Source organism: Arachis stenosperma, chromosome 10 (assembly GCF_014773155.1).
Source record: "Arachis stenosperma cultivar V10309 chromosome 10, arast.V10309.gnm1.PFL2, whole genome shotgun sequence".
Classification (NCBI taxonomy): Eukaryota; Viridiplantae; Streptophyta; class Magnoliopsida; order Fabales; family Fabaceae; genus Arachis; species Arachis stenosperma.
Window position 1 is genome coordinate 132,299,767 of NC_080386.1, and position 16,641 is coordinate 132,316,407.

The 16,641-nt window shown below is 31.8% G+C and overlaps 3 protein-coding genes across 4 annotated transcripts; 1 reads left to right on the forward strand and 2 right to left on the reverse strand.

Moving 5' to 3' along the window:
• Positions 1 to 361: 361 nt before the first annotated feature.
• Positions 362 to 1,546, reverse strand: LOC130957876 (cytosolic sulfotransferase 15-like). Its single transcript, XM_057884715.1, has one exon. The coding sequence runs from the start codon at positions 1,525 to 1,527 to the stop codon at positions 439 to 441; it is 1,089 nt and encodes a 362-aa protein (XP_057740698.1). The 5' UTR covers positions 1,528 to 1,546; the 3' UTR covers positions 362 to 438.
• A 5,716-nt stretch (positions 1,547 to 7,262) lies between these two features.
• Positions 7,263 to 9,089, forward strand: LOC130957875 (uncharacterized). Its single transcript, XM_057884714.1, has one exon. It carries the CDS (start codon positions 7,339 to 7,341, stop codon positions 8,704 to 8,706), a length of 1,368 nt encoding a protein of 455 aa, XP_057740697.1. The 5' UTR covers positions 7,263 to 7,338; the 3' UTR covers positions 8,707 to 9,089.
• Positions 9,090 to 9,530: 441 nt separating this feature from the next.
• Positions 9,531 to 15,001, reverse strand: LOC130954260 (uncharacterized). Of its 2 annotated transcripts, XM_057880997.1 has the most exons (13): positions 14,770 to 15,001; positions 14,290 to 14,409; positions 14,067 to 14,169; positions 13,774 to 13,849; positions 13,322 to 13,418; positions 12,474 to 12,576; positions 12,200 to 12,330; positions 11,837 to 12,014; positions 11,593 to 11,747; positions 11,201 to 11,410; positions 10,581 to 10,928; positions 10,368 to 10,494; positions 9,531 to 10,091 (listed from the first exon to the last, which is right to left on the reverse strand). In XM_057880997.1, exons 2-13 carry the CDS (start codon positions 14,392 to 14,394, stop codon positions 9,940 to 9,942), a joined length of 1,785 nt encoding a protein of 594 aa, XP_057736980.1. In that variant the 5' UTR covers positions 14,395 to 14,409; positions 14,770 to 15,001; the 3' UTR covers positions 9,531 to 9,939. The 2 variants fall into 2 exon arrangements, with proteins under 2 accessions (XP_057736980.1, XP_057736981.1); XM_057880998.1 differs by lacking the exon at positions 14,290 to 14,409 and having other exon boundaries at positions 9,533 to 10,091; positions 14,770 to 14,995.
• Positions 15,002 to 16,641: the final 1,640 nt, after the last annotated feature.

The following is a 16,641-nucleotide window of genomic DNA, read 5'->3' on the forward strand; positions in this document are numbered from 1 at the left end:
ACGTTTGGAAATGTATTTTTAATTATAAATTATGATAATCCAATGTTAAAACTATTTTATTTAGTAGGAGTCGGCTAATAATGAGAAATTTGAGTATTATATACAAGATTTTAGTTTCAAACTTTATCGTCGTTATATAATAATAACTTATTTTTAAACTCACGTTTTCAGTCACATAACCTATTGTAACATAAATCATAAACAAATCAAGATAAAAATATCCTGAAATCTAACCAGTGAGCTAATCACATTTGAATTTTATGATTGAAAATTTTGCTAACTGAATGACAACTGTTAAGTGATGGAAGCATAGAAAGTAACATTTGTTTTAGAAATATAACGTTGAAATAAAATACAGATATTAAGAAACACTAGAAGTCAACGACTTCCAAGGAAAATAAGGGTAAAATAGTACAAATAATCTTTTTATATTTATTATTATTTTATTCCTGTTTCTGCTTTGGAGACAACAGAATCTAAATGCAACCTGAACGACAAACCTGACCCACAGAACTTCTCTTCCATGACTTTGGTCAACTTTTCCACCATTGAAGGAGTAAAATAGTTAACCCAGTCACCAATCTCACCCTTCCTAAACAAGAACTTGTTCTCAAAGTTCCTACCAAATGTCCCTTTCTTATTTACTTCCAACTCCTTCATATTCTCAAAGCTACACAGCTTCACTATGCTCTCAACCACACCACAATTCTCTTCCTCCAAAGTAAAAGGGCAATCCAAGAACATAGCCACCCTTTTCAATTGGAGATTGACATCTTCTTTCAAATCCTCATATTTCAAGAACAAAACCTTGTTTGGCCTCTCAATGCTCTCTTTCCAATACCCCAACATATGATCCCAAAATGGACCATACCCCACAACTCCTTTGCAGTACAAATCAAAAGCTTCTTCTATTGGCAACTCCGGCGAACTCGCCGGCTTGATTTTGTTGGTGAAAAACCACGACGACACGAAAGTGTCAAAAGGGTTCCTGCAAATGTATACTATCTTGGTTTTGGTATCTTTCACAATTGAATTCGGCAATGAAGCGAAAGGAACATGAGTGCCAAAGATTCTAGGCTCAGATAAATCAGAAAGATCAGGGACATTTTCTTTGGTACTATAGAGTGTGTATTCAAAGAAAGGAACAAGGTTATGGGGATTGGATTCAAGTAAAGGATGGTTTCCAGAGGCAGGGGAATAGTAGTTGCGCTTTAAAGTGGCAAAGGTGAGTGCTTTCAACCATGTTGTCCCTGATTTCGGGACAGTGGCTATAAGCACATCAGTGTCTTTTGCTTGGAAGTGCTTTTGAAAAGTGCTTATGGCTAGAATTTCAGTTGGTTGGCACCAAAAGCCTTGGTATAAATAGAGATAAGGTGTTCTCCAACCTTTCTCTCTTGGGAGATTGAGAATAAGTTTCTTACATTCTTGGCTTAGTTGCTCCTCCTCAATCTCTAATTCAATTTCATTTGCATCTTTCCCAATCCCATCATCACTTATTTTAGATTTCGGGAATTGGGTTGGAGCCATTTTTACTTATTAGAGTGGTAATTGGTGTGGGAATAATGTGGATCATAATAAGGTTAGCGTTATTTATATATAGCAACAGCACTTAAAGTTCTTCAAGCAGAAGAAACCAGTAATACAAAATAAGTAATAACATTGAATCAATGATAGCAGCCACAGCACATGCAGAAACTTTACACAAAAACGAAAAGCACATGCAGAACCTGATTCACACGCACAACAATGACAAGCACAGTAGCACACAATTCAAGTCGGCACCTGGCACATGTAATATGCATAAAATATAATTGGTATTAAAAGAAATCAATAAAAATAAGAGAAGATAATTTATCTCTATATCACTTTTAGAGGAATACCCAATTTGACCCTTAACTATTTTTTGTTTCAAAAAGTTCAGTTGTTAACAAATACTAAAAAGACAATTTCATTTGTCCCTAATATTTTAGAATAGTAGATAAATTAATCTCTTAATAAAATAAGAAATAGATTAATCCTTTATTCTCATACAATTTAATCCCTTACTTTTAGAAAAAATTAAAAGCATGTAATGCTCCACAATTAATACCAACTATTTTCTATCAACTTCTATCAATAAGAATGTGACTCAATGTTAGTCATAATAATGTCTCAACAATGTGTGTTTAACAATTATATATTATCAATTAAATATTTTAATGCAACTAATAATTAAGTGTATGTCAATATTTCTAGTCAAGCAGTGAAAATCAATTGGAAAGTCAGTGGTTTTTTTATATATTTGTGTAAAGCTCAAATTATCCAGTTGAATGAGAAGGAAATAGTCAAAGCAAAATTCAAGGTTAAATTTGGACTTCCTTGCCGCTAGGAATGGCAATACTATCCGAACTCGCGGATATCCACCCCGTCCCTACTCGTTCGGGGCAGGTTTTTAGCGGAGCAGGTTCTTGGGAGGGGCGGGACGGGGTCGAGTTTATCCGCCCCGCTATATATATAATATATATAATTTTAATATATAATATATAAAATAATTAATAAATGATTAATAGTATTGTATTATATTTAAATTTTTACTTTGATTTATGTTATGTATGTGATGATGATTATATAGATTTTGAAATTTAATTTATTTTATTTTATTTTAATAATTATAGGGACGGATACCCGCAAAAACGGGTTAGGGTTCAATATTTTATTACCTAAAAAAAAAAAAAAAAAAACAGATTCTATGCGACTTATTGTACGACAGGACGGAGTCAAGTAGTGCAAAAACTCACTCCGTTGGCACCCCTACTTGCTGCTATTCATGTTACTTACAGGAACTCAGGGAAATTCTCTCTAGTGGCCCCAGTCTTTTATCATTCTTCAGCTATTGATTGGTTATAATTTTAACCAAAAAAGTTGAAAGGTTTTAGGATTGTGAATATGTTTTGGTTATAAAACAAATTGTGCGAAGAGATTAATATTATTTACATCTTATTTAATTTATAATATCTTTTTGTATATATCTCTATAGAAAGAATTGATTATTTTAAAAGAAACAAAAAATATGTAAATTTTTATGAACAAAAAGTAAAAAAAAAAAAAGAGTGCTATAAAGAAAAAAAATTAAAAAAGATCTTGTGAAAGAAAAAATTTATAAAAGAAAAAAAATAAGTAGATATATGTATAGATTATATATATTATAATATTTTTCTACCCCCAAAAAATGAACAAAATAGCGGCAAAAGAAAATGCTGGGTGCAAAAAGCAAACTTTGCCGACTAGCCGCAAAAAAGAGATTTGCATTTAGGTAAAGCCAACAAAATTGATATGTCTTGTTATATATAAGTGATTTTAATAATTTCTATAATAATTGTTTTTTAGAGTATATAGAATTACAGATTTTAACACATCCAAATTAAATATAACTATACAAATCATAGGAAAGAGTCCTGAGTACAAAATACTTGAACATAAGTACTTAAATAATAAAACATAAGAAAATATATTTATCTATTTTATTTCTAGTTCTTTTATAAGTATTTAAATATATATTTAAAAAAGCAAAAAAATACAAAAGCAATCATAATGGTGTAAATAAATCATACATATAAATTAACTAAGACTAAATTTTGTGGTAGGAGTGCAACAGATTTTATCTTTTGATGCCTTAATGACTATTGTTATGGCGGCATGACTCATATATAATAACAAGACAATTATAAGAACAAGACAAATTTGATCCATGTTCTGAAGCAGTGCTGCTTCACATCATATCGCATTAGTTAGGAGATAATGAAATTATCCATGAAGAGCCTATGTGGAACTGAAAGGCCACCTTTTGGTATATGACAAAGAATGAGAATTATTATGAATATTGAAAAAAAAATTATAAAAAATAAAAATTACATATTAATTTTAAAATTTTGTATAATTAAAAAAGGTTAAATTATACAGTTGGTCCTATATTTTTAGTAAAATTATAAATTAATTCCTACACTTTAAAAGTTTATAATTGGATCACTAAAAAGAATTAAAATTTGTAATTTAGTGAAAATAGAGAATATTCTCAAAATATACTGAGAATATTCTGTTAAAATAGAGAGTATGCTGAAAATATTCTGTTAAATCAAACACTTTTTGAACGATGGGAACTAAATTGCAAATTTTAATTCTCTTTAGGGACCCAATTATAAACTTTTAAAGTATAGGGACCAATTTACAATTTCACTGAAAATATAGGAATCAACTGTGTAATTTAACCATTAAAAAATAAGTATTTATAAAAAATATTTATTATTATTTTTGTCTAGTTTAATTTTAAATTTAAAATAAAATATCAAAATCTACTTGAATGTTATCATGCTAGCAAATATTATTCAAAACATAAAAATGACAAAAGAATAAAAATTCAAAGATAGTATTAGTTTGACATAAATAACAAAAAATTAATTAATTTTTTAATAAATGATAAATGACTTACAAATTTGATTTAACTCTTTTAGGGATGGATAATTATTTAAAAGTTCTTTGCAAAAAAGTTCATCTAAAATTTGATCTCTATAGACCTTTTTCATTAAAAAAGATTGGATAATTCGAGTATAAAAATTGCAATATAAAAAATACAATAGATGTATAATTAATAAATGTTAAAGATAAAAAGATTTTACTTTTTTAATATGATTAAAAAATTTTGTAGAACTCCCCTTGAGAGTATATCTCTTATATTTGTTTACTTTTATCAAGCTAATACTGTTTTGTAGTTTTCTTTATCATTTTCATTATTTTTAATATTATTAATTTTATAATTTACCTAGATTTATTACATTTATCATTAAAAATATTAAATTAATTTTGTAGCAAGTTAGGTATTTTATATTAAATGATAAACCATTAAAAATAAATGCAATTTATTATATTCATAAAATATATATTTTTTATTATTGTTGTAATTTAAATTAACCGAAAATTTATCATTAATTTGTATATAAATATGATTACCATTAAGGCTACTTTACCTTATTTTAATTTTATAAAAAAAGAGAGAGTGTAAATTCTTTAAATAGAAAAAAAAAGAATTTTATACACTTATGCAATATATAAAATAAAAAATTAAAATATAAAAAATATATGAAATAACATATGCAAATATCCACAAATACATAATAAATATATGATTTTTAACATGTATAACACATTCTTAAAACAAGAATATTCATTGAAAAAGGAAGAGATAAAATGCCAAATCGTACAAGTAGATTGACTAATTGAGGGAATTAGTTCCATTAAAGACAACCATAAGTTTTCTCAAGGTCAGGCACATAATATCTTAAACAGTTAAACCACAATGATGTTAATAGTGTTCTCATGACCACGAAAAAAGATCAGTGTACATAATCCTCTATTCCTCTTCAATCTATTAGTTATATAAAAATATTTAATAACTAAAAAAATTTAACCAAAAATAATAAAAATTTATCTTATTTACAATAATTAATAAATATTAAATAAAATAAATTCTGACTATTCTTTTATCATCCCTTAACATCACTCTAATTGCCAATGAGTAATAGCTCAAATGGCATAGTCTCTCTATATTCAATTAAGAGGTTGCGGGTTCGAATTTCCTATTTTTTATCTTTGATAAAAAAAAAAAAAACATCACTCTAGTTATATTTTGGTCACTAATTTATAGATAGCATTAACATTACACAACCCAATATTAGCATTAATATTACACGACCCAATAGGCCGCAATTTAATTTTGGATATAGAATTTTATTTGACGTCATGTCCCTTGAAAGAAGTTGAATTTATTTATTTGGATAAAGTACTAAATTAATTTCTCTATTTAGATAAAATTGTGATTTAGTTTTTAAAGTTTAAAATATCCTATTTGAATCCAAAAAATTTTTATTTAGCTTTAATATAGTTTCATTATGAAGTCAAAGTTAAATAATACAACAGTACAAAAACAAGATCGATAATATGAAGAACAAGCACAAAATCAACAAGATGCATCAATACATTTATTTATCATTTTCTTATAATTTAAATAAAATATTTTCTATAGAACTAAGAAAAATGATAAATAAATGTAATGATGCATCTACGGTTGATTTTGCGTCTCTAGAGCTTATACTTGTTCTTCAGATTATCGACCTTGTTCTTGTACTGCTATCATGTAGGACATTCTATTAATTATTTAACTTTGACCTTACTGTAGGACTACATTAAAGCTAAATAAAACTTTTTTAAATTCAAATATGACACTTTAAATCTTAAGGACTAAAATAGAACTACGCCCAAATGTAGAGGACCAATTTAGTACTTTATCCTATTTATTTGCTATTGTTATTATTATCTCGTTAATTTTGTTACCTTCTTTTTTTGGGTAGGATAATTTTGTGTGTGTACCTTGGTCCTTATGAGACTGCAGAGGAAGTTGAAAAATAATGGAGAGGAAACAAAACTTGTAAATTTTTATATGTAACTTTTTTTTGTATTCATTTTTATATGTAATATTTAAGAGGGGAAATTTACAACTTCACTCCCTCCCCCTTTTTCTATTTTCCATTCATTCTTTCAACCAAACAAGGCCATAATCTTCTTTCCCTTTTCGATGTTTTTGGTCAGCAGAATTTGGCTTATTATCTTATGAAGTGTCAGAAAAAAAATAAACAGACTTTGTTAGTGTATTTGTAATATTGAATCCAATCCAATAGGTTTAGTATAGGCCCAAAAACAGTGCGTAGACCCAAGTATAGAAGTTATAAATATTAATATTCATATATTCCAATTTTCATGCAATTAATTTTTAAACATATTATTTAAAAATGTTAAAATACATAAATTTAATTAAAAAATTACGTAAAATAATTATATTATTTGTGTATCAATTAAATTTTACATATAATGCATAAAAATTTAAGAAATTATTATATTTCATTTATAAGTTTTGTATAAACCTTTTCATTGTAAAATATTTTTGAGAGACTCTTAAAAAACCATCAATTTAAAAAAAAAAGGGAATAGACTAGCAAAGATGGCGCCACAAGTTATTAAGGATTAAGGACTATAATAAAGCCTTTAAATAAAATCGGAGCGTCTAAGAGGAGCGGTTTCCCATCCAACGGCCAGGATGCGCGCTTCAACGTCTAATTATTTCTCCTCCTCTTCCCTCCAACGGTCACATTGACATAACGTCAAAAAAAATCAAAATACAAATAATTTTCCAAACTCAACTCACGAATCACACTCCCTTCTTTCTTTCTCTATTTTTCAAAGAATCATAACGAAAACGAAGACGAAACCAAAAGAATTGAAGATCCCAGATTCCAGAACCTTCCAACAACAATGAGCATTCTTCAGTATCCAGAAACCGCCACCAACACTGAACTTCAGGTTTGGAACAACGCAGCATTCGACGGCAAAGAATTCGAAGGCTTCTCGTTCCCTGTGAAGTCTTCTTGGTCCTCCATTCACTCAACGGATTCTCTCCGATCCGATTCCACCAAGGAAAACCTGAGCCCCGCTGCACTCAATTCCTCCCCCGTTCCCGCCAAGAACAAGAACAATAAGGGTTTTGACGAACCAGAAGACGAGAGAAAGATTGACCTCGAGATCCGACAAATTGAGGATCAGATCAAGCGCTTAACGTCCAAACTCGAATCGCTTCGGCTTCAGAAAGCGGCGGCGGCGGCGAAGACGGTGGAGAGACGCGGAAGAATTGTGCCGGCTAAGTTCATGGAACTGAAGCAGAGTTCTCAAAGCTCTGCTGTCAAGATAATCGAAGAGACTCCGAAAACAAAGGTTGCGATGGCGGCGCCGGCGATGAGGAGAGGAATGAGTTTGGGGCCAGCTGAGATCTTCGCTGGAGGTGGGAGGTTCTCTTCGATCCGGCCGGGGAAGGCGAATATTGCGAATGCTACAACCGCTGTTCCGGCTACGCAGAGTCGTCGGAAATCGTGTTTTTGGAAACTGGACGGTGTGGATGAAGTGAAGGCAGTGAGTGAAAGGAAGAAAACCTTGAGCCTTAGCCCAAAATCGAAGAGAATCGGCGGTAGATGTGACTCGGTTCATGGTTCAAAGCAAGCTGCAACTGTTACTTTGGGAACAAGGAAGAGTGGTGCTGTTGCTGCATTGGTTCAGCCGAGGAAGCTGTTCAAGGAAGGGGAGAAATCTGTGCCTAATAAGAAAGCGGTGAAGCCGGGGAGAATGGTAGCAAGCCGGTATAACAATAATAATGGTGGTAATTCTGTTGGTGTTGATGCAAGGAAGAGGTCATTGCCTGAGAATGACAGGGATAATGATGGTGGTAAGAGGTGGGACAAGCGGCGCGCCTCGTCGCTGCGAGGGAGTGGTCAGGGGAGTGAGGTTAGGGTGAAGAAGAGGTGGGAGATTCCTGCACAGGTTGTGATGTGCAAGAAGAAGAATGAGAATGAGGAGGCGGAGGTGGAGGTGGAGGAGGAAAAGGAAGAGAGGAACAATGCAGGTGTGAGTGGTGTGTTGCTTCGGAAAATTAGGACACTCAGGTACCTTAATGAGAGTCCTAGAGATTCTGGAGCTGCTAAAAGGGTGGCTGATTTGAATGGGAAGAGGTCTTATTTCTGCCCAGACGGCGGCAACGATGACAGCGACGAAGATAATCATGAAATGGAGGAGGATGAGGAGGAGTCTGTTTGCCAGGTCCTAAGTTTTGATGATGATGATGATGGATGCTGATGAAGAATGTAGATGGAATGTGAGTTTTGTAGAACTTGCTATGTTCTGCTCAATTCTTGGGGAGCTGATATTGATATCTGTTGTTTGGTAAAAATAAATAAATAAATAAATAAGCAACGTTTTCTTCTCCCAGTTGCTGGAACTTTGTGACTCGATTGGTATTGTTGTTTGAAGTTGAGTAAAACATGTCTCTCATGCTATAATTGTACATCAATTTGTCTCTATCCATGCATAATACAAGATTGTCTATCTGATGATTGCAACCGATTTAGTTATAAATGGTTACTTCTTCCTTAGAAGATTGTCTTTTTGGTATTGTTGTCCATTCCGGTATCCATGGGGGATCACAATTATATGATATGTTTTAGGGTTTCAAGTTTAGTTGTCAAACAATATTGTTCATGGACACTATATTATGTTCTGATCAAATCAGAGTTTCTAGTACTGCTATCTAGAAATTTATACTATATTCCACTTTTTCTGTTTTGTAGTGCCAGTGAAGATATGCCTAAAGATAATTAAATGGGTGCACATACTAAGTGAAGTTCTTAATGTTAAATAATGCAATCACAAATGACAACCAAAAGATTAATTTTCTCATTATAAAAAATGAAGAAAAATGAATTAGTAATTAAATAAAAATAGATGTTAATCAAGCTAATTCAGATGAAGCCAAAAATATTTGTCTTGAAACTGGAATGTAAAGACACTACAACGATACAAAGTGGTTAGAATCCGGTTCAAGCCTTTGAATTCTCAACTCTCGTTTTATTGAATCACGAAAACTTTATATATCAAATTAACTTAAAAAAAGTTTTGGGTGGTTCCAGAGGTTCAATTCACATCTCAATTAGCCAAGTCGAAAAACACTTGTTTAAACCAGTTAATCTGTTTGTTAATCATAGGACTATCTCTTCCAATCACGGTTAAAAAGAAATCTAACAATATTTCAAAGGCTTTCAGCCTGGGCTGTATTTATGAGTAATTTAGTATATAGTAAAGAGCCACATGGACCATCATGGTCTGTAATCCAGCTTGGTCCATTGTAGAAGGCTCCATCTTATGTAAAATAACTAAATAAGTGTTTCTTTTCTACATCAACTTGGATAGTACAACAAACTCTACTCATACAACCATTTGATGCCAAAAACCGGGCTTCAGTTAAAATGCTTTCACCAAAACCCATTTTGAAACAACAGAAACAGATAGTTATCCCAAAACAAAAACCAAATATTAATGCCTGAAGTGCCTCACTTGGGTGAAAACTAGTGAAACACCGTACTTATTGCAACAGTCTATAGCATCCTTGTCTCTAATACTCCCACCTGGTTCTGCAATGACACCAACCCCACTTTCACATGCTTCTTCCACTGCATCCTTCCAAGCTGCATATAAATTAAGATACACACGTCCATGTCGGATTTTAATAAAGAAGTGTCAATAATGTCACATAACTTGAATCCCATGGGAGGTTATTGTATGCCTTTAATTTACACTAGTATTTTTTATATCTAATTTTATCAATGACAATGGGAGATTACTAAACAATTTACTTTCATCTTCATATGAAAAAAGTGATGGCCTTCTTAGAATATCTACATAAAAAATAAATGCTAACCATGCATCCCCATGTCTTATTAAATATTTGCTTTAACACTTACCAAATGGGAAGAAGGCATCACTAGCCAAAGCTGCTCCTTTAACATCATCTCCAGCTTTCCGCATAGCTATTCTTAAGCTCTCCAAACGATTCGGCTGGCCACTTCCCATGCCTAACATGCACTTATTCTGCCAAAACAATTAATGAAGAACATGCTTAGATCCTTATATATAATTGAAGCCTACAAAAGCTTCGACATATAACAGATAACAACCTTAGCTATCACTATTGCATTGCTTTTGACATGCTTCACGCACAACCAAGCAAACTCTGCATCACGAAGCTCGTCATCCACTGGAGTCCTCTCAGATACTACACTGAACTTGATGTCATGTGGGGTCAAGTCATCTGAATCCTGCACTAACCACCCTCCTCCAACCTGCCTGAGAGAAAGCTTTCCTGCTTCGTTCTTTTTTGCTTCAAGAATTCGTAGAGTCTTTGACTTTCCGCAAAGAACATCAAGCCCCTTCTCTGTGTAGCCAGGTGCAACAACAATTTCATAGAACATTCTTGTCTCTCCATCAGTTGGGCTTCTAAATTCACGAATCTCTTTGGCAAGAACCTAAAATATGAAAACAAGCATTATATTTATCCCCCCATGTCACAAAAAGGTGAAACAATGGACTCATATGCCAACTAGCAGGTGGCACCAATCAACTATTTCAACAATTTGTATGTCCAAATCATCTTTTTCTTGAAAAGTTGCACATGTACCCCCCCCCCCCCCCCCAAAAAAAAAAAATCTAATTCTGATAACCTTGTTGCACATTTGTCATGGATAAATATAGAGATTTCAGATTCCTGATAACCTATATTTTTTACTAATTGATTTACCTCATCGACTTCCACGTTGAAAGCTACAATTCCACCAAACGCACTCACTGGATCAGCTTTGACAGCTAGTCTGTACGCTTCAAGAATATCATTACGTGATGCTACCCCACAAGGATTAGTATGCTTCACTACTACACATGTGGGATCCCTAAACTCACACACACAGTTCCAAGCAGCATCGGCATCCAAATAGTTATTATATGACATCTCCTGCAAGAAAAATGTTAACGGTGTAAGACCATCTACAACATTAACTTATATGAAGATCAATAAAGGATTACATTCATTCAGAAACCCTTCATCCACAAACATGATATAATGGGTTTTGGGATAGTATATATATTACCATAAACACATCACACAAGATAAAAGAAATTGCAGTTAATTCCCACCTTTCCATGATGTTGTATGGCAGTAGCAATTCCACCACCATTAACCTCAGAAAGTCTTTTGTCAACATAGAATGCGGCTTTTTGATGAGGATTTTCACCATACCGGAGAGAACTTTTGAGCGACAAAGGCACAGTCAAGCTAGGAGGAAATTTATCTGTCATAAAAAAGAGAGCACATGTCAAATCAGAATACAATATTCGAATACCATGCAACAAACGAACTTTCATTGGTTTTATGCATTACCTCCCCCACTCTGCTTCCACAGCCACTCAGAAACTGCAGAGTCATAGGCAGAAACATGTGCAAAAGCTTTCCACGCAAGCTTTAACCTGAACATTTGATCATCCTGATTTCCCTTCAAAAATTCCAATAATGCAGGGTAGTCTTGTGAATCAACCACAACCAAAACATCCCTGTGATTCTGTTCCAAGAAGTTGTGAGCTTATATTTAAGATGTTTCAGCAGACAAATGACAGAATTCAGCTCAAACAAGAGTTACAAAACATTAGAAGTTTTCATGACAAGATAAAGAAACATAGGGTTAAAAAAAAAGATTGCCTTCATTTCAGATTTTTAATTATTAGCACTTTCAGCCAAACAAACAACCTTTGCAGCAGCCCTTATCATTGCTGGACCACCAATGTCAATGTTTTCAATTCCATCCTCAAACTCTACTCCATTTGATGTTACTTTATCATAAAATGGGTACAAGTTCACCACCACCAAATCAAAAGTACCTAGAAAAGGAACACCTTGAAATCAATAAAAGTACCCAACCTCACAACTTGAACTAATACAAAAGTCCAAAAATTCAAAAATTCAAAAATTCATATTCTAGCATTATGTACCTTTAATAAAAAAGTTGAGAGCATAAACTTACCAATTCCATGAGTGTTGAGAGCTTCAATATGATGTTTTTTATCTCTTCGAGCAAGGATACCTCCATGTATATTAGGGTGCAAAGTTTTGACACGACCATCAAGCTGTGAAGAAAAGCCAAATCATTCTTGTTGATAATTAAAGTTGTGAAACTCAAGCTTCAGTGGAATCAAGAGACCAAAAATACCATGAACATGGCTAAGAGGTGGCAAAAGGGGAATATTGCATATGGAAGAAAGAATAAAAAGTAACTATCCTACAAGCTGGCCATATTGCAGTAAAATAGCAGTTTGAACTTTTAAACAAAAGCTCGGATAAACAACAAAATTCAGTGCTCATCGAAAACCCATCCCGAATTTATGCATAATGGAAAATACATATTGAAAGCTACCCAATATTGTTCATAATTACTCTAATCCTGAGTAGGATAAAACAAAAAAGACCAAATAACTACACACAACACAAGAGTTTTATAAAATATAAATGTTCATTTGCAAGCATGATTTCAAATCATATACCTCACACCTCTAATATTTCACACTGGAAATGTTTACTTAAAATTAAAATTAGTTATATGTGCAACAATGAGATGAGAAACTGTGCTTCTAGTATTGACTATAATCTTAAAAAATTGTAGTTCTAACATTCAAGTTAACATTATTTAAGACAAAAGAATCTCTATGGCTACTTTGCTCAGTGCTTATATATATCAGTGTTAGGATCCAAGAGAATATCAAAGAGCAAAACGTCAATCAATCTATCAAAAAAAAGGAAATATTATCAAACCCATAATAGATTGACAACGAGGATCTTGGAAGAACTTAGAGTCGCACAAGAAAGCACACTCACCATCTCAGGAAACTGGGTCAGCTGTTCGACTTTAGTAACAGCCACTCCAGCACTCTCCAATGCAGAAGCTGTTCCTCCAGTTGACACAATAGTGTACCTACAATTCAATATTGGGATCATCTCCACAAATATAAGTCACTTTTGACAAAAAACAAATTACTAACTTCAACAATATTTCAAGTGTTCAGACCAAAGTCACATTACATTCTATAACTTATATATAACAAGAGTAATGCTACACATCCAAGTCTTTTTATAAACCAAGTCCAACCATGTTAAACAATAAGACTTGGAATAATGCTAGCCATATCTGATTTTTGTTATGTTAGACCAACTTGATTGGACTTAGTTAATAAAAAGACTTGGATGTATAGTATTATTCATATAACAAACTACTTCTAACATTTAAAAAAGAAAATAAAATTGATGTTACCAGAACCGAAATAACTTACCCCAATTCCTGAAGCCCATTCCCAACAAAAGCAAGATCCTTCTTGTCAGAAAGTGATATCAATGCTTGCTTTCTACCTGTTTCATAGCAAAAGAAGACAACATGCCAACAACCTATTATTCTTATGTTTTAATGAAAGGAAAATATTTGCATAGAGCAAACAATGGTGCCCATATACAACATGTAAATATTCTAAGTAAACACAACAATATTATAACTGAACCAGAAAATAGAAAAAGATAAATAATAATAACAAAATAAATAAAAGGGTGATGGGAGTTGAAAAGAAAATACCTGAATCAGAAGAAGAAGCAGAAGCAGTTATTGGATGTGAAACTGAGGCAGTGTCAGCCATGGCTTTGATAGGAAGGTAGCTGAAGCGCAAAGATGATCGAACCTGAAACATATGCATTTCAAAGACCATGTAAACTTTGCAACAGTTACTTTTTAGTTCTTATAATCATCATCGTCGTTATTATTACTATTTAAAAAAAAACAGTAGAAGAAGAATAGACACCGAAGTAGGTGGAAGGAGATGGGAATGAGAAGAAGGAGAGAAGAGGGAAGCGCGCAAAGAACGAGCAGCAGCGGCGGCGGGGGAAGTAGCAGTGGACGCAAACATGATCAAGCTTTGAGCCTGCAACCAAAAAGTTTAGCTTTTTGAGGATTTGGCGTATGGAGTGAGCATCGAGTCAACTCGCCGAGTTTACTATTTGCTACAGTACACGCACTTGAACACTTGAAAAGTAAGCATACAAAATTAACATTCAAATCCACAAAGTATACATAAACGGTTTTCTAATTTGCAACTTAATAATTTAACCAACAATTAAAACTCACATCCTCCAACACTATCAAATATATAAGCATAGATTATATTAAGCAGTTTTAAGTTTCAACAACTAACAAGTAACTTAGTAACAGCATCGGCATTGTAGATTCTAAATTCGTAATAATTTATCCTAAACCCTAAATTCCTAATTATCAATTATCATACCTTATAGGCTTGTAGTGACTAGTGAAAGAGGGAGACACAAAGACGCGAAGGAGTAGAGAAGCGGCAGAGGCGGGAAGTCGAGGCGCAAAGCAGTGGCATGCAGCGACAGACGGCGAAGCAGTTAGAAAAAAGAGACACAGACACGGCGAAGCAGAGAGACGGAACAGAGGCTATCAGGCACAAGGGAAGAGAAGCTGTGTGTTAATGTATATTCTCACGCGAAGGTTGAAGCAGAATCTTTCATAGGAGAGGTATCTACTATCTACTATATATATATATATATATATATATATAGAGCGGGAGTGGATCCTCTCCAGTGAATAAAAAACTGGATGGTGTGTAGTGTTTAATCTACCTATTCACCACACTCTCTCTCTTATTTATTTCTGGTCCCATTATTAAAATTAAAGGTGAGAGATTACACTGTATTTTATGAAAAAATTGGAGAGGATCCATTTCCATATATACCTGGGTTAGGGAGAAGTTTAGTGTGCATACAATTTGTTAATGGTGAAAACTCTATTACTAATGCGTGAATTGGATAGCAAAAAATTGTTAAATAATTTAATATATTTAATTAAGGTAAAAATTCAGGTGAAGTCCACTTCACGTGAAGTTTATACCTCAGAGTTGTTAGATGATATCTCAGAGTCGTTATATACAAATTTAGTCAAATCAATTACATTATTTATCAACTTCACGTGAAGTCAACTGCACCTGAGTTTCCACCATTAATTAAATTATTATTTAATAATTTTTAGTTATTAATTTTATATCAATTTTAATTACATTCAAATTTTTATTTTTGGTTCATTTATAAATTTTAATGCATTCACATGATAACATGTTTTCCGTTCACATTTGTTTATTTTATGATTATCTATATTAATAATATAAAATATAGTTACTTTTATTAATATAATATTAAATAATTAAATATATATAATTATTTTATATTGTCAATGTATTAAAATTAATTTTATATATATAATTATTATTTTTAGCATGAAATTATCAAATTTAAAAAGTAAAAATATTCTATTTGTAATAATAATTATAAAAAATAACATCAAAAAATTATTTCTAAAACCTTTTAATAATATATATCTAACATTTGATTAATCTTCTTATGATTTTAAAGTTTTTTAAAATTTTACTTGTCAGTTACATCTTGAAATTATTTTTGTCAATAATAATATTATTTGAGTAGTTTATTATGCATATATACAAATTAATTATTATATATTTATATATATATATATATATGTTATTTAATTTTTTCTTTTTATTTTAATATATATTTTATACCGTATATAATTTGATAGTTTTTTTTTCTATGCATAATATAATTGTTAATTTTATAGGAGAAATTATTAATTTTTTAGTTAAAGTCTTTTGACAAATTGACATAATATTTCCAGAAATATAACTATTAACCGAAACTTTGATTCCCAGAATTAACAACCAAGTACAGAAATATAAGGGTGTATTTGATTTATGTTTTTATCTTCTATTTTTATTTTTTTTATAAAATCTAAAAAATAACAAAAAAAAATGTAAACCAAACGTAATTTTTGAATCTGATTATTGAAGAAAAAAAAATGAATCCGCCAGTCTTGGGCCATGCTTTTGTTCTAAAATGTATGATGAGTACAAGGCTTTATAAAGCCCAATTTAATTTCTTAATAAAAGAAATTCGATTTACAATAAAATTTTTAACATCATCATTTGCATTTCAAAATGGGTGAATGTCTCTTGGTGTTTATTCCACTAATAATATTAGGAAGTTAATAATATAATAATCTACTACAAATGAACTAATTAGAACAAAAGTATAAAAAAAATAAATAGAAAACTTACATTTTTATATGA